Here is a 22,120-nt window from a genome sequence, read left to right on the forward strand (position 1 = left end):
TGAAACCCCACAGGAAAGATGCTAAAGCAAGAAGACACGTGCCTGTGGACCCCTAAGCCTCCACACCTCTGCTCATCATTGTTGTCACTGCTCGAATTTAAGAGACCTGCAGGGAACAATGTGGGTCTTGCAAAACAGCCTAGTATTCACGTTTAAAGAAAAAATATATACTTTTTTTCTTTCCCTACTTCCTAATCCCTTAGTTTAAAAATACAATTTAGCTATTTTTACTTTTGTCTCAACTTTTTAGTTAGCTCATATTAAGTTTATTGCAATCATTCTTAATCCCTAATTTTCCACCTTCTTACTACTTCACCCATTTCTCATATTCCAGCATTCATTTACATTCTAACGATTTCACTTACGCACCCAGAAAATGTTTATTGTCTCGTATGTATCAGGCAGTGTGTCAGGTGTTGGGGCACAGTGGTAAGATCTCAGCGAATTACAGGACATGCTCGGTCAACTGTTTTTGGAAAGTGAATTTTGAAAATTTTGCTCATCGTCCAACACATGCATATACAATCTGTCCGTCAAAAGGAAGATCCTTGGGGCACCTGGGTGGTTCAGTCGATTAAGCATCCGACACTGGTTCAGATCACGATCTCACAGTTCCTGGGTTCGAGCCCAGAGTAGGTAGGGCTCTGTGCTGACAGCTCAGAACGTAGAGCCTGCTTCTGATTCTATGTCTCCCTCTCTCTCTGCCCCTCCCCTGCTTGTGCAATGTCTCTAAAATAAATAAACTTAAAAATATTTTTTAAATAAAAAAGAAGATCCTTTCTGTCATGTCTGTAGGCCACATGAACACAGTACAAAGCTTTGGCAAGTAAGAGCCGTAACCACTTAGAGCCTATTCCGCACCGGGTATTGTTCTAAGTTCTTGACATATATTAACCGATTTAATCCTCTCGAGCCATTTTACAGTTGAGAACACTTGGGCCCAGCAAGCCTAAGTGACGTTTCTAAAGTTACGCAGTAGTGGAGCTGGCCTTGACCACAGGCAGTCTGGCTCCTGATTGCCATTTTTCTGACCCCAGTGGGGCTGAGGCCTCCTTAAGGTCTGCTTTCCACACAATGGAATTTACAACAGCAGGAGGCAAGTAGAGGCATTTGTGGCAGAAATATTCCAATAAACACGGCTCATGGCTCATCCTGATAAGGATGGAATGGGCTTTGGAGAATTTCATACGGTCATGAAAATAAACATGTGATTTTGACCTTCCAGAAGTGACAAGCTATTCAAAGTATCCCATTTTAATCTTTTCCTCGTTTCTTCAGCCTTCACTTTAGATGGTGATGTCCTGGCAGAATTTGGCTCAAAACTGGCAGTGGCTTCCCAACCCTAAGTGCAGAGACACATACAACCTGGGAATAGGGACACGTCTACCTTTCAAACTAAAAAAAAAAAAAAAAAAAAAAAAAAAAAAAAAAAGACAGTTGCACTGCTTGCAAAAGCTTATAGCATCCTGCACAAAACTCCCTCACCTTTTTCATGCGTGTCACAACCCAAGTCCAGAAAGGTTAAGTAAGGTTTGCCAAAAGCCACAGAGCTGAACCTTAGTATCTTCTCTAGGCACATAATCAACCTGTTCTTCCTGATGAGTCAACTCCTGCGTCTTGGGTCCCACAGTCATTACAGGTATTACAAACGGTGGTTCCTAGACCACAGCATTGGCATCATCTGGGAGCTGGTTCACAATGAAGACTCGGGCCTCACCCGCACCTGCTGAAATCAGGTGATCCATATGAATAAAGCTGGAAAGGGGCTGGGACGGTCACTAATTCCGTTTTCTAGATATCCTGGTTACAGGAGAGGAGCTGTTGTTGAGTAGAAACACATCAATCTCTTGAAAGGTATTTTCCCAGCCTCACCTTGTAACTGAGCTTAAAATTATCTTCCCGATGCAAAACAATCTGCAGTTTGATTTAAGGTACATGTAGGCTCGGGGCGCCTGGGTGGCGCAGTCGGTTAAGCGTCCGACTTCAGCCAGGTCACGATCTCGCGGTCCGTGAGTTCGAGCCCCGCGTCGGGCTCTGGGCTGATGGCTCAGAGCCTGGAGCCTGCTTCCGATTCTGTGTCTCCCTCTCTCTCTGCCCCTCCCCCGTTCATGCTCTGTCTCTCTCTGTCCCAAAAATAAATAAACTTTGAAAAAAAATTTAAAAAAAAAGGTACATGTAGGCTTTTTAAGGCTCAGTCTTTCCTTGGTGAGCCGATATTAAGGCTGCAGATGTACAAAATTATGTTTCTTAGGAGACCCAAAAAGAAATGGCCAATAGCCCCACCATCTTTACAATGACTCACGCTGGTATCTTTTCCTCAGAGCGGGCTGACGGTCTTTCCCGAATCCCAGCAAGCCTCTTTAGCACAGACAGCAAACATAAATCTCAGCCCAGCTCCTGCCCCAGTTAACATGAAGTAATCAAATAGTAACAGCTACCGCTTACATGGTGCTTACGATGTGTCTGGTGCTGTCATGATAGATTAAATAGATCAAAAGCTCAGTGAATCTTCACAGCAACCTTATGTTATGAAGCGACGCAGAGAGGTTAAGCGGCTTGCCCAAAGCCACACAGCTAATTCATGGCACAGATTCGAATTCAGGCTGTCTCGAGGCCACGCTGGTGACCAGAGCACCACGCTGCCTCTCAAGATTCAAATTAATGCTGCCCAAGGTTCCAAGAGTCCCTTATTAAGACGCTCTCATGATAAAGACTGATCTTTTATTTAGGAGAATGTAGTTCACTTCCGAGACCTTACTCGACAAAACGGAAAAGAGGGAGGCCGGCAGCGCTACGAAGACGCGATTTTACAAAGCTAAAACATTACCTCTGGTCTCTCATTCTTGGTGGTGATTGCAAGACCAGGCGGTCTGCTGCACGGAAGTACTTTAAAACGTCCTTCTGCCTGTGATTGGAACCGGCTCCAACATTAAAACTGCATCATGTTTGCCATAAATGAGAAACAGTTGTGAACTCTAAGGATTCGTGATATTGCCGGCTTTGCTTATCTATCAAATCTGTGGTCTAATTTCTCTTTTTTAGCTGCAGACAGCTCTTTTTCTAAATGAAATCTTAAGGACGATTCCAATATATGTGACTGCACAAGACCTTGTGCTTTGGCGAGAGTGAAGAGGGAAAATGATCTCGACCTCCACCCTCCACCTCGGCGTCCCCTGAAGGCGTGTCCCTAGAACTCTAGAGTCCCGGACACGCAGAATGAAAACTGCCACAGGCATCAGAAGGAGCCGCTTAGCATGTGCCCTATTCCAGCTCTCCTTAGGCCTCCCCCCCGACCCCACACACGACGACGTCGTTCGCCTTCTACCGGGAAGACTGCACAGCATCTGAATTCTGCTGTGGAGCTGAAGGGAAGAAAAGTCTTGACGCACATTTGAACAGGGCACTGTCCAGCGTCTGGCAAAACAGAAATGGGTCACAGAAACACAAGGAAGGGTCACATTTCCAACCACAAAGTAAGCCACAGGCGTGCTAGGGGTATAAACAGTCAGATATACATATGCTCAATGGAGAGCAAATTTTGATTTTTGTTCTTCGGTTACTTCTGTCTGCCCTGGAAACACAAATCAAAGTGACACAACCGACAATCCTGACCAACCTGTTCACCACAACACGGATCTCCGAGTGGCTGGCTAGTCACCACTGCCGAGCCATTATCCTTGTGGGCGCATATAAACAAAACTGAAATGTAGGTAAGGTAGTATTTAAGGTAGTTTTAAGCACTGACCGCCCACAGGGAGAATGGCAAAGTGGTTCCCAATATGGTGGCATTTGTGGAACCAGATGTCAGAACCTTCAGATCCCCCAGGAACCCTGTGAACCATTTCCAGCCGCTCCCGGGCCCAAACTCAATGGCCATTAAGTAATGCCTTTGAGTAAGAGAACATGAAAGCCCAGCTGCCTTGCCCAGGGTGGGTCAGGACAACTTTGAGGCAGACTGAAGCTTCCAGAGTCCCTGTCCTCTTTGGGACTTTGCCTGACTCTTGCTTGGCTCCCTTCCCCGTCCTGGTTCCTTCTTCTGTTCTCCTAGGGACACTTTGTTTATAATCACTTGCACATGAATTCCCATCTCAGGGTCTGCCTCTGGGAAACGCCACCTAAGAGACCACACCACCCAGCTCACTACCCAGCTGGCCGTCACCGTGAATCACGTGGCCTCCCCAGTGGTGGCTCTGGCGTGCAGTTAATTAACACAGTATCTTTCCCTCAAGAAGCTGGGCATAAGTGCTTTAAATAAATCTGTGGAGAGTGGAGTTTGTCTTTCAAAGGTCACAGACTTGCAGTACCGAGGAGCTATAAAACCGTACTAGAGGCGAAAGGTGAGAACTCACACATGTGTTAAGACAGACCTTGAAAGCTTTTTATAAAGAAAAAAATGTTACTTTTTGAGAGAGCACAAGAAGGGGTGGGGCTGGGGGGGTGGGGGACAGAGGATCTGAAGCGGGCTCTGAACTGACAGCAGCAAGCGTGATGCGGGGCTCAAACTCACCAACCTCGAGATCATGACCTGAACCGAAGTCAGATGCTCAACCAGGCACCCCCAAAGTTGCTTTCTGACCAGATTTTTTCCATGAGCTTACTTTCTTGTAATTCTCCTCACTCTGTGGGTTTGCACGTGGCAAAAAATGTGTGGGTTCCCTTGGGTTCCACTTATTCTGAGACCTGTGAAGCAAGCCCACCCTGTGGGATGTGAACCGTGATCAACCCAGGGGGATGCGGTGACCCGGATGGGGCCGGCCTCCCATCACTGCACACCTGAGCTTCCACAGACACGTGACAGCACGGCTCACCTTTATTCCCAGGGCTTCTCCAGAAATGACAGCAACTGTCACGCCATCCTTACTGGGTTTAGGGATTTCTTTACTTTTCAGTTCCTGGTACTGAGGCTCCACCATCTTCTCCGAGCTTCTCAAATTAACCCACAGCTGCAGGCCGTGGGCTGGCTCCTCCGAGCAAGGCATCTCCGCGTGCAGAATGCCCCGGCCCGCGGTCATCCACTGCAAAGGGGAGACCCACGAGAAGGAAATGTCACCCGGCCTCTAAGGAGCCTGCGGGGGGGGGGGGGGGGGGGGGGGGGGAGTTAGGTCATGGGGACGACGCAAGGCACCTTACAGGTGCCGCTTTCGGAGTCCCTGGGCATCGTGAGGAGTAACCAGGCAACAGTGACCATTGCTGAAGCCTTTTCCGGGATTCCAAAAGCTTCCCAACCTTCCTCACTTAAATTCAAGGCGTCAGCTCTGAAATTCACACAAATGGAAGAATCTTCTCTTTGGGATCCCCGAGTCTTCGACTGAGCTCTGGGATGGGGGGGGGGGAGCTGCAGGCAGAGGGCACACCAGGGTGCACTCTGGGTAGACAAACCTTAAGTGAAAAACAAGACCCCATCGGGCTGCGGGAGAAGCCAAGCGGCGCTGCGGTTACGGCGGAGGCCCCGGCCGGTCCGACACGGAGCGCCGGCACTGGGGGAGCCTGCACAATCGTCCCAAACCCAGAAGAGGCAAGCGGGCTTTGCTGTCCCCACACCGGCAGACCGTGAGCCGAGGGCCACCCTCCCTCCGTAGGGAGAAGCGCCCGGGGAGAGGCGCTTCCTGCGGCAGAGGGCAGTGCCTGGCACGGGCTGCAGCTGGGAGCCGTCACGCCAGTACTCGCGGCAGCGGGAGGCCACTCGCGCGGGCCCGCCGCCGCGTGCGTGGGGGCCTCCGGCTGCGTGGGGGAGCGAGGGGGCCTGCCGCAACGCGCGGAGGCTCCGGGCATGCGCTGCGCCGCGGCAGGGGGCTCGCGGCTGCCCGCTCGTTCCGGTCAGGGAGCCCTCGCGGCGTGGAGAGACGCCCGTCGCCTCCGCTGTCGTGCAGAGTCTTCGAGCGTTTGTCCGTTTCTTTACTGAGAGCACGTCAGGGGCCAACCCGAGACGCCAACCTGGGCATCTGGGGATGAAGGGATGGAACGTGGCCGACAGGTTTCCTGCCTGTCTTAGCTTGCGTCCGGCCACAGAAATCCTGACAAAAGGCCTTAGGGCCAAGTATTTATGGGGGGGAGGGGGGGGGTGCTGCAGGAAGCACAGGTGACGTGGGAAACAGCGAGCTAGGTAGGAGAGAAGGGTGTGAATGAGCAGGGGACATCTGTGGGCACCTGGGCCTCAGCCCCACCGCGAGCGGGGCAGACGGGTGCACACAGGGGTGGGGGAGGCGAGCCGTCTACCCCCCAACTCCCGACCCTCTTGGACAACAGTTCCTCGGGGGGTGTTTAATCCCCAGCACGCCCGGCTGCCGAGAAAGCCCTCAGGCAGAGCAGCGGCACGGGAGACGGGCAGCCACACACACTCATGGGGGCTGTTGCCACCTGGCCTCAGGCGGGCCAGACGGCGAGGACGCAGGCCGTCGACAGCATCTTCCAGACGGCCACGGTGGGGGAGACAACTCCATAAACAATCAAATAATCGCCGGCATATGCTTGCACCTGGGGCACTGGGGGGCACGGCAGGTGTGTGAGAGCACGTGGAATGGCCTGCCTGTTCCAGGCAGCTCGGCCGAGGGTGCAAGCTTCAGGCCGAGACCCGGACAGGGAGTGGGAAGTGACCAGGGTTAGGGGGAGAGGGAGGTATTCCACACAAGGGGAACGGCACGCGGAAAGGCTCTGAGGCAAGAAGGAGCAGGATCAGCCCCAACATGCAAGCAGGCCGGGACACATCTAGATTGATTTCCATCTTCCATTTGAGAAGACCGATTAAACTTAGCCCAGGGGTCTGCAGACTACAGCGCAGGGGCCAAATCCAGCGGGCCACCTGGTTCCGGACGTTCAGTTTTCCTGGCGCACAGACGTGCCTGCTCACGGACGCGCTGCCTGTCTGCTTTTGTGCCGTAAAGGCAGAGTTGAGGAGCTGCCACACGTTGGGCACTATGACCACAAAGCCTAAAACATCGCCACCTGGTCATTAGTTAAAGCAGCTGCTGCCCCCCGCTCTAAGGCAGTGAGGGAGATCTCCGTGCCCTTCGTGCCGCACGGCTTCCATCTGACGGCAGCCGGTGCTGGTCCTCAGGGATGTGTCCTCCTGTTTGCTTTCCTGTTTCGTTTATAGCTCAGCTCTCCATGTTTTCGATCTACTTTTTGTACCTTCTTCATCCTTTTTTAGGCACAACCTAGTTTGGCAGCAACTTTCTTAATACGGCCCACCTATCGGATTTGGAGGGGGGGAGAACAGATTTCCCTTTTTCGTTTTTATTTATTTTGAGAGAGCGCGAGAGAGCGAGCACAGGCACATGCAGAGGAGGGGCAGAGAGAGAATTCCAAGCAGGCTCCACACTGTCAGCGCAGAGCCCAGTGTGGGCTCGATCTCACAAACCATGAGATCATGACCTGAGCTGAAATCAAGAGTCAGACACTTAACTGACTGAGCCACCGAGGCACCCCCAGATTCCTCTTTTCAACCTCACCATTTACTAGCTCTGATGCCACGGGCATCTTTTTTTTTAACATCAGTAAATCCCCACTCTCTCATTTTAAAAATGAGGTAAAAAGAATACTTACCTTAGAGAGATTATGTGTATGAAACTGCTTTCAATTTCATGTTCATGAAACACCACGATGCAAATATCTGCAGTTATCACTCCACGAGATATGTAAATAACCCCAGAAAGTTCCTGACACAGAGTTCAGACTTACAAACCCAGCAAAGAACACCCAACCATTCCCTGGAGATTGAAACGTGTCTCAAACAAGCCCAGGATGGCGGCAAGGTTTGGGTCATCGTCTTAAGTGACACCACCGACCCCTGCGAACAAGTTGGCAGATAAACAGTGCAATGTTGCAAATGCAGCAGAAAGGTCTAGAAAGATGACAACTGAAACTGGTATGCCGACTTTGGCAATGGGGACATCATGCGTGACCACTGTCTGAACGGCTTCGGCAGGGGTCTGGGTGGAGGTTGTGAGGCCAGCACTGATTTCAGTGAGTGAAGGATAAAATGGATGAGGAGGTTAAGATAATCATTCTTGATTATGCTTTGGAGAAACTTAAGAGAAGGACTAGTTGGGAGCTAAAAAGTGATTGAGGGGGGTCAAGGAAAGCTTGAGACAAGAATACAAGACACCTGTGCAGGTTTCTAGGCTAAGTGGAAGGATCCACAGAAAGGAAGAGGTCAAAAATACACAAGAGACGGGGAGGAAAGCATGAATGTACTAGAAGTGGGTGAGACGAAGCATGTACACCCACAGATGATTAAACCACCAGCAGTTCCATGTCCTTGGCCATACCTGCAGGTCTCCTGGGTTCATCTGACCAACATGTCCACAGAAGTCTTCATGGGCCATGCTGCCCCCTTCCAGGAGGTAAGATACCTTTGAGAAAACAAGCAGAAGAAAAAGTAGGTGTTTGGCCAGCTGTGAAGAACTGTTCACTTTTTCCACAGAAAATGTGGTGAGGAAAGTGTCAGGAGCAACGAAGACAGTAGGGCGAGCTGAGGGAATGAATCTCAGTGAAAGGGCCGTGCTAGCCCATACGACGCCTTTGAGAGAGGGGGGAGGGAGGGAGGGAGGGAGAGAGAATCCCAAGCAGGCTCCACACTGTCGGTGCAGAGCCCGACACCAGGCTCGATCTCACGGTTTGTGAGATCACGGCCTGAGCCGAAATCAAGAGTTGGACACTTAACTGACCGAGCCACACAGGTGCCCCAAATTCATATACGTTAAAGTCAACTTTTCTAGGGGCATGTCCATGCTAAGAACGGAAAGAAATTCTGTATTGTTCAATAGGGTAGCCATTAGCCACTAGCCACGTGTGGCCGTTGAAATTTAAATCAATTAAAGTGAACGAAAATTAAAAATTCATGGGCCGCCTGGGTGGCTCAGTCGGTTGAGTGTCAGACCTCGGCTCAGGTCACGATCTCACAGTTCGTGAGTTCGAGCCCCGTGTCGGGCTCTGTGCTGACGGCTCGGGGCCTAGAGCCTGCTTCCGATTCTGTGTCTCCCTCTCGCTCCGCTCCTTCCCTGCTCACACACTGTTTCCCTCTCAAAAATAAATACAGATTAAACAAAAATTTAAAAAAAATTCAGCTCCTCAGTTGTACTAGCCACATTTCAAGGCCAAATCCCTGCCTCTCCCCTTCCTTTTTGGTAATCAGCCTGCCCACAGAAAGCAAGTGCCTCTGGGAGGGGCCAGCCCCCATGGCAGTGGCCTTCAGGGGTCCAGCACAGCCAGTGAGATCTGAATAAAGTCTGCCTAAGTTTTGCATACAGTATTTGGAAGCCCAGCTGCATGTAGAGAGAAGCCACACTCTCCAATATCAGCTATCTCAGAAACAAAGTGTTTTTCGTGTGTCTGCCATCTTTCTCTTTCATCTTCTCAAATGGCTCAGAATTCATGCTGGGAAAACAGCCATCATTTATTATGCCTCCTCATACCCCAAACTAAGGGCAATTAAAGACCCGATACTGTGAAGCTGCTGAAATCTTATAGTGTAGCCTTACAATAAACCCCCTTCTTCTTGAACCAGCTTCGTTGGATGCCACTTCCTGAAACTAAAGACTTATCGGGCACTTAACGACAATAGAAATCAGGGCTGGTTGACATGAGGACTCTCCACATGTCATCCTGCCGAGCGATGACAATGAGGTACACTGTGTACAGAATGGCCTCAGCAGGTGACAGGCAGATGGCTACAGAAATTGGAGGTTCTAGGTTGTGATGGTCAATGTGACTGGGCTAAGAGACGCCCAGATACATAGAAAAATATCACTTCTGGGTGCATCTGTGAAGGTGTTTCTGGAAGAGATTAGCATGTGAATCGGTAGCCCGAGTGAGGAACATTGCCGTCCCCAGTGCGGGTGGGCGTCATCCAATTTGCTGGGGGCCCAAAGAGAACAAAAGAAGGGTGAATTCTTCCTCTCTCTTCTTCAGCTGGAACATCCGTCTTCTGTCCTCAGACATCGGAGCTCCTGCTTCTTGGCCTTGGGACGCTGAGACTTCACACCAGCAGCAACCCCTGTCCTATCTCCCATTCCCCTGTTCCCCGCCCCGGGCCCTGCCCCCAGTTCTCAGACTTGGGCCTCAGACTAAATTATACTACCAGCTTTCCTAGCTCTCCAGGTTGCAGAGGGCAGATGATTATGAGACTTCTCCACCTGCATAACCGCGTGAGTCAGCTCCTATAATAACCCCCCTCTTGTACATCTCTATACATCCTAGTGGTTGTTTCTCTGGAGAACCCTGACTAGATTCCTACTCTCAAACCCCCACAGGGCAACTTGCTATACTAAATGGCAACAGTGCAACATTGGCACGGGACGAGAAGAGGCCCATTTGCGTGGAGAATTTATATGATGACAGCAATTCCAAATCAGGGGAGCAGGGGTGCATTTTTCAATAAACAGTATTGGAACAAAGGACTGACCATATGAGAAAAGAGAGTAAGCCCCGCCCCCACATATGGAAACATGTTCCAAATGGACAAAGATTTAAATGTTAAAAATAGGCTTCTGAGATTTAAATCTAAGGAGGCAACAAGAATACAAAATGTCAGCACAAACCTATCTTTGGAGTTTATTATAATAGCAAAAAGACAGGAGAACATTCTGCAACTGTTAAAAAGTGATGGAGATGTCTATTCACCGACACAGAAAAATCAGATACTATTTAATCAAAGCAAGTAGGTTACTGAACAGGAATTTTACTTAAAGGGGTCACATGCAATGATGAGTTTAAACGGGTTCATTTAAATAAAATCGTACCCCATCATGTTAGGACGCACCTGGAGATGCCCGGATGAACACACCAAAACGTGGACAGAGGTCATCTCCAGATGGTGGAATTGCAAACACATTTTATTATCCCCTTCCCACTTTTCTGACAGTTTGGGTTTTCCACAATGAGTCGTTTACTTTTTTATAATGGAAAACACTTTTTTATTTTACGAAAATATAAAGATATTACCACTGATCAGTGAACAAAAAGAAGTGATATGCTTTATTCTGCAGAGAAGCTGGTGACTATTTGTTCCCTCTTTGGGCGAACCGGGGCTGGCCAAGAAGGCAGTGAGACAGAAGGGAAAACACAGAGAATCGGAAGAATAGCGCCATCCTATGGAAGAGAACGATGTAGCTAGCTCTGACTTTCATATGTTACCACGCAGAAAAGACCTGGGACTCCTATAGAGGCCAAAACAGGAATGAAGGACTTAGGACCTCATACAAAGCTTAAACATTAACAAGGGGAGGGGTGCCTGGGTGGCTCACTCAGTTAAGCGTCAGACTTCAGCTCAGGCCACGATCTCAGGTCATGAGTTTGAGAGCCCCACACGGGGCTCTCTGCTGTCACCACAGAGCCTGCTTCAGATGCTCTGTCCTGTCCCTCTCTCTGCCCCCCCCTGCCTGTGCTCGCGCTCGCTCTGTCTCTCTGAAAAATAAACTTAAAAAAAAGCATTGATGAAGAGAAAAATCTTCCAAATCTCAAACAACCAAACTAGAAGAAACAGTGTCTAGAATTGCTTTCCTTTTCTTGTTATGCATACATTTTTAATTAAAATAACTGCATAACAAAGGCAATTCTCATTCTCTTTGGCCTCAAGCTCTGGGTTCTCAAAGGAGTCTCTTTCAAATCGTATTCTTTCCATCCCCAAAGATTTTTCAATTATCCAAGCCTAGGGACTTTCAAGTTGTTAATCATCTAAAAAATACGTCAGGCAGCTTTAAAAAGTAAATTGTAGTGAGCATGACTCATTTAAAGATGAAAATTTATGTGGACACCAAGAGAGGGGTGTGTGTGTGTGTGTGTGTGTGTGTGTGTGTGTGTGTGTGTTGCAAGTTTTATTTTAGAAAGCGATGCCAACACTGTTTCTCAAAGACTGAGAAGGTGGTTATTCCCACCCCCCACTTTACCCCATTCTCTGGTAATACAAAAGTAAACATCATTTCTCCCATTCTAAGTACTATAAAATCTGAATTAGAGAAGTCTGGTTAATGAGGCTTTACTGAGCCCATAATGCCTACCTTTTACTTCTTAAAGCAAAAAACCATACTTTTTGCCGTTGGGAGGAAAGAAAAATCGGAAACCAAGGACCCTTTATTTATGATTATCTTTGATTTATTTCTTTGTCCTAAGTGCTGTAAATGCCACACTGAGATCTCAAGCTTAAACGAATTCCTGCGCAGCATTTTTCTAAACGCAAGCAGTGCTCTGAGAGTCGACACGATCCAGAGGATTTTTTAGGACGTCACATAATCGCAAACACCTGGAGAACGGCCGTGGGTGGCTGACGGAATTGGGGGCGTTATGTTTAAACTCAAGAGTTGCGTGTGTCTAATTAAGAAATCTGTAATCAGAAACAGGTGTCTTCTGCAAGAGGGTCCATGCTGCCTGATCCGGCTCCGTCCTTTCCTCCTTCTTCGTCCTCCACTTTCCAGGGGTCTTCACCGAACACCTCTGCTTCCTCGTCGGTTCTTACCTCTTCGTGTGTTTGTATATTTGGAAGGAGAGAAACAAAAAGCCAAAGCAGGAACGAAAGAAAAGTGGCTCTTGCGATGTGAAATTGAAGCAAGGTGTACCTCCAGGAGCTATAAATTAATCCTGCAGAATCACAGCACAAGATACCATAAAGTTTGTTGTTTCTTTCTGGTATTTAAGGAGGAAGAGTGTGCTGACCTCATTCAATGTTTCTAGATGCAAGACTTTTTCTTTAAAGCAAAAAGTTGACGTTATAGGTAAAACTATATTTTCTTTTAATTTCCAGGTGCCCCAAATGGTGGCTGTTTTTCTATTGGTAGCTGAGTAGGAAAAAGAGAAAAACAAAACACAAACATGAATTGAGGTCACGGCTGTTGCCAGAGGCCAGCAAGGAACGTATTGCATAACAGAAGCGGCTAGTGGGTCTTCAAGGATTCTTCAAGGATAGAAACGTGATGTTTGAACCCATGCAGTGAAGGACCCAAGTTATTTTACAAAAATGTTTTAATTAGTTGCGTAATCACTGAGAATTCTCAAATATCACCGCACTAAATAAGCTCATCCAATCTCGACCCCACATAAACACCTTGGTAAGTGCCAGAAGGCAGCTTGAACAAAAAAGGAAAAGATAACCAACATGGTTTTTGGGTATTTGGCCAAATATTTTAAAGGCTCTCCTGGGGCCTGCCTTGCCATTTCCTGCCACAACCCTGCCTGGGGGCCAATGCTGGGGGGGGGGGGGGAAGGGGGCACTCTGGCCCTGAAGGCGTGGCCCAGCCTCTGGGAACCACTCAGGCTCCCCCGAGGGAGTCTCGGGTTTGTCACTTACTAGGTGTGAAATGTGGGGCAAGTCCTTTAACTTCAGGAGGCCCGGTTTCCTCAAGTACAATGTGGACAGAGGAGATGAGCTCACCAAGCGTGGTGAGTTCTCAACGAGGTAATGAGTGCAAAAGTTCCTGGCACATATCAAGTGTTCGGTAAGTTCTAGAACTGGCACTCCTGCCACACTTCCACGGGCAGAGATCCCACTCGGGGGTCTTCCCTCTTGCTTCCTGGAATGTATTTCCCCCGATAGTCTCGTGGCTCGTTTCCTCACTTTGTTCAGGCCTCTGTTCAAACATCACTGCCTAAGAGGGGACACCCCCCACCAGCCCATCACATTGGTCGGTCTATTCTTTATCCTCTGCTGATTTGTTCCTTCTCCCTAGCTTCTTCCCAGAGGGACCCTACAATATAGAATTACTTAGTTGTTCATTGCCTTCCCTAAGAAAGGGCAACCTCCCTGCCATCTTGGCGGCAACAGACGTGTTGTGAGGTCTGACGGGAGTTGCAAAAACAGCCAGGACTGCCAGCTGCGAGGACTTCAGGCGAACTGGCCACCTCTGGCAAAGAAGAGGGTCTTTGTGCTGCTGTACTCAAAGATGACAACGGGCCTCGTGGTTCCTGGGTGAGGTGGAGAAGAGGTGGGGGGGCGGGGCGGGGGACAGGCAGCCACAGGTTCCTGACAGGACGTGCTCCCAGGGTCCTTCCCTGGTGTGGACGTGGGAGAGTTCCACCCAACAATGGCTAACTACAGCGAAAAGAACTGATTTAAAGGCAATTTTCCTTTTATATTTTTCTGTTGCTCCCGTTGTCAAAAGTCTCCAAAATGCACTCATTTTCCTTTCCCTAGGAGTAAAATTTCTGACGCGCACATCAAGGTTCTTTAACAATCATTTCCTGAATCTAACTACTCAGGTGAGCTGAATCGCAGACTTCCTCAGAACCTTCCAGCTGCTTCTAGGACCCCAGGGCCAGGAATGCCCTTTCCCTTCAAACCCCACTCAGGATTCAACCTTTCGTGGAGTCTCTTCAGCCAAACTACCGCTGGCTCCTCGTGTAATCATCAGGCTAACACCACCTACATCTCTTAAAACTGTGGTCAAGCAGGGTGCCTGGGTGGCTCAGTTGGTTAAGTGTCCGACTTCCGCTCAGGTTACCATCTCATGGTTCGTGGGTTCGAGCCTGCGTCGGGCTCTGTGCAGACAGCTCAGAGCCTGGAGCCTGCTTCGGATTCTGTGTCTCCCTCTCTCTCTGCCCCTCCCCCACTCACACTCTGTCTCTCTCTCACTCTCAAAAATAAATAAGCATTTAAAAAATTAAGAAGAAAAACTGTGGTCAAGGTGTTCACGTCGTCCGTTTTACTTCCTGTGTCATATTGAAGGGGCCTCCAGGGAATGGTTTGCCGACTTCTATGATCACCCAAATTTCCCACATGCAAAAGCCTAGTGTCTGCAGCCAGGGCGAAAGCGGGTCGTTGGAAGGATTGCTGCTTAAGAGTGCCCTCTGCTGATCCTAACGATGTGTGCACACTGTTTTTGTCCTACCAGACCTCACCGGAACAGGGAGGGGGCTCTCTAACAGAGCCACTGAGAACCACGCATGTCTTCTAGCACGTGCATGGGGTCTCTGCTTCAGGACCGTGTGTCCCTGTGGCAGGCTGCCATCTAGACGTCAAGGGACCAGCTGTGTTGTGGTGTAGAGGGAAGTTTTCTGCTCACACGGTCTCTAGTCGAAGGCTGTCAAGACAGACAGCTAACAATGAAGGTTTGGCGCTCACAGAACTCTTGCCAAGTTAGGCTTAAGGGATGTACCTCTTGGTTTACTATTTTGTTAAGATTTCATTACGTTGAATTTAATTAAGCAGCTGACATCTTTTGTTGGGTGCATTACTCTTATTCTGATTCAGTTCACTGCAAGGATTTAACTTCTCAAATTTTTGGCTAATGTGTTCATTGTGCTTGAGGTTTTTGGGCCACAGGTTCTGGACTTCAAGAAGCAATAAAACATTTTATAATAAGGGGGTCTGATATAGGGATGTCATTTTTTATCTTTTGTCTTTTTTAAATTTTTTTAAATTTATATTTATTTTTGAGAGAGGCACAGAGTGTCAGCAGGGGAGGGGCAGAGAGAGAGGGAGACACAGAATCCGAAGCAGGCTCCAAGCTCCGAGCTGTCAGCACAGAGCCCAATGCGGTGCTGGAACTCACAAACTGTGAGATCACGACCTGAGCTGAAGTCGGACGCTCAACCGACTGAGCCACCCAGGCGCCCCTATCTTTTGTCTTTTTAAATAAACTTTTCATTTGGGGGTAATTTTAAATCTCTCTCTCTCTCTTTTTTTTTTTTTTTTTTTGCTTTCATTGCAGCTTGCACAAGGGAAAATGTCATCAGAAACTCATAAACAGGAAGTTAGAAAGCCTCCAGAAGGAACATACTTCCCTACCTTCAGGGAGCCACCACTCTAGCAGGGGAAACACTACTAAAACATGCAGGTAAGAGAAGTGAATACTAAAAAGAAGTACAATTAGTCCCCAAGGAAACACAGAAGATTCATTCTGATGAGCAAGAATCTGAAGGAATGGGGGCATCACTCATGGAGGAGGCAGCCCCCCAATGATTTTAAAATGTCTCGTTACTGGGGAAAAGCTGGGGTGGGTGGGGCAAAAAAGTAGAGAAGGAGGAAAAGAATTTTGTGGGTTGTACTAAAAGGCCATGAGCAATGAAAGCAGGATTTTGTTAATTATCACATTATGACTAGATCATGAGTGGTCTTGTGGCTACAAGAAGTTAAATGATTGTTCTTAAACATGCAGGCAGTTAACCAACCTAATCCATTTCCTCATTGCACCGATGTTCAGAGAGATAAGAGCATTACTTCGCACTTACAGGTGGGAGATTCGGATCCCTGAACCACGAAAGCATTGGGCCCCACAGTAAGTAACAGAAAGACCGTGCGGTGTCCACAGCACGTGGACACCTGTGTCACAGGGGGTGTCATTTCTAATGTTTTTAACTTGACAACGTCTTGCAACAACATCAGATGTATAGAACGGGAACTCTGTTCCAGAAGGAGTGGTGGCGTGGAAGACTGGACACATGTGGGCCCGGGATCAGATGGGCCTGCCCAATCCTGCCCTACATGGGCTGTGTGACCTTGATGGGTCACCGCTTCCCTGCGCCTCTGTTTCCTCATCTGTAAAATGGGGGAGCTGACAATTCCTACTTTTCAGGACTGCTGTGAAGCTTACAAGTAATGTATAGAAGGCATGTGAAACTAGGGGCGCCTGGGTGGCTCAGTCGGTTAAGAAGGCATGTGAAACTTCTCATAAAACTGGTAGCCGATGCGGCATGGCAAATTTCCTTTAGGTTTAGTCCTATAGGGTCAGGCATTTCATTTTAAGAGTGTCTACTGAGGCAGAACTCTGAAGCAGCTTTGCTAATAGTGTTGAAGATTTTTGCGAGAAGCTTTTTATCACGTCATGGCCTATGTTCGTTTACTCTGGACTTAATTTTAGTCTCGCTTAAAAAGCGTTATTTGGCGACATAAAAGGACATTTAATGACTGGTTTACACTCTTTATCACACCCCCTCCTCCAAGGAGGAGAATTCTAGGAATGTTCTCTGCCTATAATCGTCATAGGGTAGGAGTGGGACAGAGGGGGAAGTCTGCTGGGAATTTATTTGGAAAACTTTTGAAAAACAGTTAACTGCTACTTTCCTTCGTGTGACCTATGCTTCCTGACATGGACCTGGGTTGAATTCTATGCTGCAGGACGCTCAGCTGCAACCCTGGCCTCTACTCACTAGATGGCACTAGCGCCCTCCAGATGGTATGATCAGAAATTGCCACACTGACCCCCTGTAGGCAAAGGCACCCCCAGAAGAGAATCACTGGCATAGACACTCTAAAATCCAGACTTTTTAAAAAAACGTTTATTTATTTTTGAGACAGAGCGAGAGACAGAGTGCAAGAGGAGGAGGGACAGACAGAGGGAGACAGAGAGTCCGAAGCAGGCTCCAGGCCCCGAGCTGTCAGCACAGAGCCCGACGCGGGGCTCGAACTCTCAAACTGTGAGATCATGACCTGGGCTGAAGTCGGCCACTCAACTGACTGAGCCAGCCAGGCTCCCCATTGAGATCATTTAGGCATACCCTAGAATCAAGGCATAAGTAAGAACACCCCAAATGCCCATCGACAGACAACTGGATAAACAAAATGTGTCATATCCATATGATGGACAATTATTCAGCCATTAAAAGGAATGAAGTTCTGACATGTTACAACTTGAATGAGCCCTGAGAACTTTTGCTAAGTGAAAGGAACCAGACACAAAAGACCAACACAGGATTCCTTTTATATGAAATGTTCAGAATAGGCAAATCCCCAGAGACAGACAGTATGGTTGCCAGAGCCTGGGGGAAGAAGAAAATGGGGAGTGACTTTGAGTAAGTATGGGCTCTCTTTTGGGGTTGATGAAACTGTTCTGGAATCAGAGGTGACAGTTGCACAATATTGTGAAAATACTAGAAACCACCAAATATTTTTTAAAAACTTTGTGAATATGTATTTGTATCTGCCATTATGTGCTTGTTTTCTAAGCACCGTCTTTTGGACAGTGTAATGTGAATTCTGGAATTTTCTCTGAATCAATGTAGTATGTAGAAGTAATCACTCAGTAAAATAGCCCATCTTTCCCCACAGTACAACTGAAAATACACTATTTTTTTTTAAAGAATAAAGGTATAGCCTTTGCTTTGTATACAAATCCTACACTATGCCATAATAATTGTCACTTTCCAACCGTCGTGGAGATTATTCTATATTAGAACATATCAAGCTGTGGCATTCTTCTTAACAGCTGTGTAGTATCCTTGTATGGATGCGTGTGTTTAAACCACTAGTTCTCTACTGGGGGTCATTTGGTAGCCCTTGTCCTCCAAAGCAGACAGTTGGCAATATCTGGAGACACTTTTTGTTGTCACCCCTGGCGGTAGGGGGGCGCTACTAGCATCTAGTGAGTAGAGGACAGGAAAGCTGCTTAACATCCTACAGTGCGCAGGACCACCCCACCCGAAAGAATTCTCCTCCCAAAATGTTAATAATGCCCAGGTTGAGAAATTGGCTAAACTTTTTAAAAAATGGAATAAACAGGGGCACCTGGGTGGCTCAGTCGGTTGGGCGTCCGACTTCAGCTCAGGTCATATCTCACAGTTCGTGATTTCAAGCCCTGCATCGGGCTCTGTGCTGACAGCTCAGAGCCTGGAACCTGCTTTGGATTCTGTGCCTCCCTCTCTCTCGGCTCCTTCCCCACTTGCGCTCTTTTTCCCTGTCTCTCAAAAATAGATATTTTAAAAATTCTTTTAAAAAAATTAAAAAATGGAATAAACATTTGTATAGTGAGCCTTTATTGTTACTTTGGTTTCTTTTTCTTTCCCCCAGAAAAGTATTGAGATTTCTAGAAGTAGGTTAAATGGGTTAAAGGGGAACGCCTTTTTCCTCTGAGGTACATGGGGCTCCCGTTGCTACAATGAAGGGGGTATTTCCTCCATTGTATCTGGTTATTGCTTTCCTGCAGGGAAGTGGGTGATTTTTGCATATTTATTTTAAATTCAGCAAGTTACTAAGAAGTTTTGGTTGATACTCTTAGCACAGTGGTGCCAAAGGGGTCTTGGGGGTGAGGATGGCTTTCTATAATCTGTTGCGCCTCAATTGCAAACCATGCCAAACATACAAGCTACAACCTCCAAGCCTGCGCCATAAGCCCAGCTTCTGGAAACGTCCTGTGCCCTCCCTCCTCCTCCAGTCATGCCACCGCCCAGAGCTGGATGCAGTCACCGTAGGGTTTGCTTTTGTTAGCATAGTCCCACAAAGAAATAATTTTTCCTCCTCCTCTCCAACAGCTGTAACTCATATTAGTAGCTTAGAACTTTCCGGGGCGATATTAAATCATAATGGCACCGGTAGACATTCTTGTCTTTTTGTTCCCTCAAATTAACAGGATTATGTCTAATATCTCAGTGTTAGATGTGACATGGGAAGTTCACCGAACAATAGTCGTCATGATACTGAGAAAGTATCCCTCTTTCCCAGTTTTCCTAGAGTATTTTTTTCTTTCCAAAATGAGTTTTGATTTTTTTATTTGTTTTAAGAGAGAGAGAGAGCACATGTGCGGAAGCAAGCAGGGGAGGGGCAGAGAGAGAATCGCAAGCAGGCTCCACACTGTCAGCACGGACTAAGCCCGACGCAGGGCTCGAACTCATGAATTGTGAGATGATGACCTGAGCCAAGATCAAGAGTCGGAGGCTTAACGGACTGAGCCACCCAGGTGCCCCATGCGTTTGATTTCGATCAGGCTTCCTTTTTACCCCCAGCTTTGATTCAACAATGGGATAGTGTGGTTTTGAGAGTACACAGCAAGGTAGGAAAAACAGGCTGTGTGGGAGACGGGGGTTTGATTCCAGCTGTGAGTTTTCGGTGTGAATCACCAGCACCCTTCCCTCCCTCTCCAGGATATGGTGCGGGCAGTGCATGCAAAGGCTGCTGGCCACCGTCCAGGAAATAGGAGTGTGGCTTTTCTGATGGGCACACCCTTGGAAACAGGACGGGTTTGTTCTCCTGAACAAAGTCAGAGAACCTGCTGAGGCTTGTAGTGAAAAACCTGGGGGGAAAAAACACTTCTAAGCCCAACTAAGAGCATAATAGACACCATCACCCTTAAATGTCCCTGACACATGATGATTTACTCCTAACTGTTCTTAAATGTAACCAAGCAGGAGTGACCGGGGACTTGCAGCGCTAAAACCAGGAAAGTCCCAAAGCTATAATTTAAACGATGATTTTGAAAGGCACACAACACGCTTCTTCTCAGAACAGGCGAAGAGAAGAGTTCATCAACAGCGTGCTGAACTTGAAGGGCTTCTTTTTCCAGCTCAACTCAACTTTGGCAGGGCATGGGTTCTTCAGTTGGTTCTGTTTCCCAGAAACCAGAGTTGCCCTAAGCAACTCAAGCTATTAGGCCTGACCAGAAATAGGTAAATACAAAAAGTTTCCACCCTTTACCACCCAGGCCTTTTGAAAACAATGCTTCCCAGAGGCCTAACTCCTGGCAGGAAACACTGACTGCATTTTCCCCTTCTTCTTGTGACCTCCAGCTGTACCTCCTTCTCCAGGGCATTCCTGCTCCCTCAATTCTCCGGCAAATTTTCCACGGAAAATATACAGTTCTCCAAACCATTAAGTAGAAAACAACAACAACCGCTATAAATGGGTCCTCGCTCTTTCCCATCTGGTAGAATTATAGTACTTCCGGTTTGGAAGATCATCTAGATCATCTTAATGTGCTCACCAACCCCTCGGGGCTGTTGCTGAAATACGCCGTTGCGTGGGTCCCACTTCAGGTGATCGGAATTTTCTAGGATAATATTCTCCACATTTCTTTGATCACGTATCACTATTAGCTACAAAAAAAAAAATGTGAGCATGCACTCATAATGCATATATCTATTTAGGTTGTGTATTCCCGGGATAGTACAACGTAATTTCATTTTTATTTTAACAGATTAATGGAAACCGGCACAGCACTGACTCATGTGGCACACAGCCTATTTTGAGGACCACTGATCCTGAAAACGCACCCATTATGTTAGCATTCAGCGAATGCTTGTATTTCTCCAGGCATAAGAAAATCACTCTGATTCAGGAAGCCTATTCTATGTTTTATATGTATATTATAACACATATAATAAACATATATATGTATATATATAACATGTTATTACAAGGTCTTCCTTCTATTGGTTTGTATCTATGCTTCGCATCCAAAGGTTTACCTTTGCGGGCATGCAAAATAAGCCTAATCCCTCTTAACACTACTGCAACTCCTATCCCTGAAAATGGCCGGATTTCCTTGACAGACAAGAAGCTTCTCTAACACAGTAAGGATCCCAGCAACCCAACAGAAAAAAATAGGCCAAGGATATAAATATGTAAGGTAAACAAATACTTAAAAATGAAAACAAAAACATAACCTCGCTCAGCTAGGAAAAGGGAAACTTAAAACCACGCTGAAGTATTCTCTTTCATTTATCAAAACGGCAAAGAGCTGGAACAGCAGGATCAGCCTGTGATGTTGGTGTTGCTGAGGGAAGCCTGGCACCCCCACACACTGCTGTGCTAACGTTGATTGGTACAACCTCCATGGCAGGTGCCTGATGAAGCCATTCAAGAGTCGTTGTTTGAATACTGGGAAAATGCTAACCTTATAATGGTAAATGAAAAAAAAAGAAAGAAAGAAAACAGCACAATACCAGAAAAAATATACTAGAAGGAAATTTATCCAAACAATAACGATATGTATTTCTGGATGGTAAGACAACATAACAAATGATTGGTTTTGTTGTTGTTGTTGTTGTTGTTGTTGTTTAGTTTTTTGAGTGACAGAGAGGGAGACAGAGATAGAGAAGGGCAGAGGGAGAGAGAGAGAATCCCAAGCAGGCTCCACACTCAGCTCGGAGCCCAGTGTGGGGCCCGATCCCATGACCTACACTGAAATCAAGAGTCAGACACTCAACCGACTGAGTCACCCAAGCACCCTTCTAGTTCTGTTCTTTATACTAATTAGCCTTTTCAAAATTTATACCAAGCCTGTAGAAAATGCACCAGGGAGGAGATGATGAGAGCCTATCAGGGGGCCTGGTTCTGAACTGCAGACTCTTAACGTCCACATTAAGAGACAGAAGAATGCTTGCCTTGCCTACACGCCTGGGAAAAACCGATACAGTTGATTCTGGGTATTCCAGGTAGTTATGTTCTATAAAGTTGCCATGACCATCGGATTCACAAACGCTG

At 47.4% G+C, this 22,120-nt stretch overlaps 1 protein-coding gene across 3 annotated transcripts in view; it reads right to left on the reverse strand.

The window, feature by feature from the left end:
- Positions 1 to 22,120, reverse strand: part of PIR (pirin) — a 90,260-nt gene that overhangs the window by 57,642 nt on the left and 10,498 nt on the right. For all 3 annotated transcript variants that reach the window (XM_043570675.1, XM_043570674.1, XM_043570673.1), the window contains exons 4-5: positions 8,268 to 8,351; positions 4,809 to 5,015 (exon numbers count right to left, since the gene is read on the reverse strand). In XM_043570675.1, coding sequence (XP_043426610.1) covers positions 4,809 to 5,015; positions 8,268 to 8,351 — 291 coding nt within the window. The remainder of the gene's footprint in view (positions 1 to 4,808; positions 5,016 to 8,267; positions 8,352 to 22,120) is intronic.

Source organism: Prionailurus bengalensis, chromosome X (assembly GCF_016509475.1).
Source record: "Prionailurus bengalensis isolate Pbe53 chromosome X, Fcat_Pben_1.1_paternal_pri, whole genome shotgun sequence".
Classification (NCBI taxonomy): domain Eukaryota; kingdom Metazoa; phylum Chordata; class Mammalia; order Carnivora; family Felidae; genus Prionailurus; species Prionailurus bengalensis.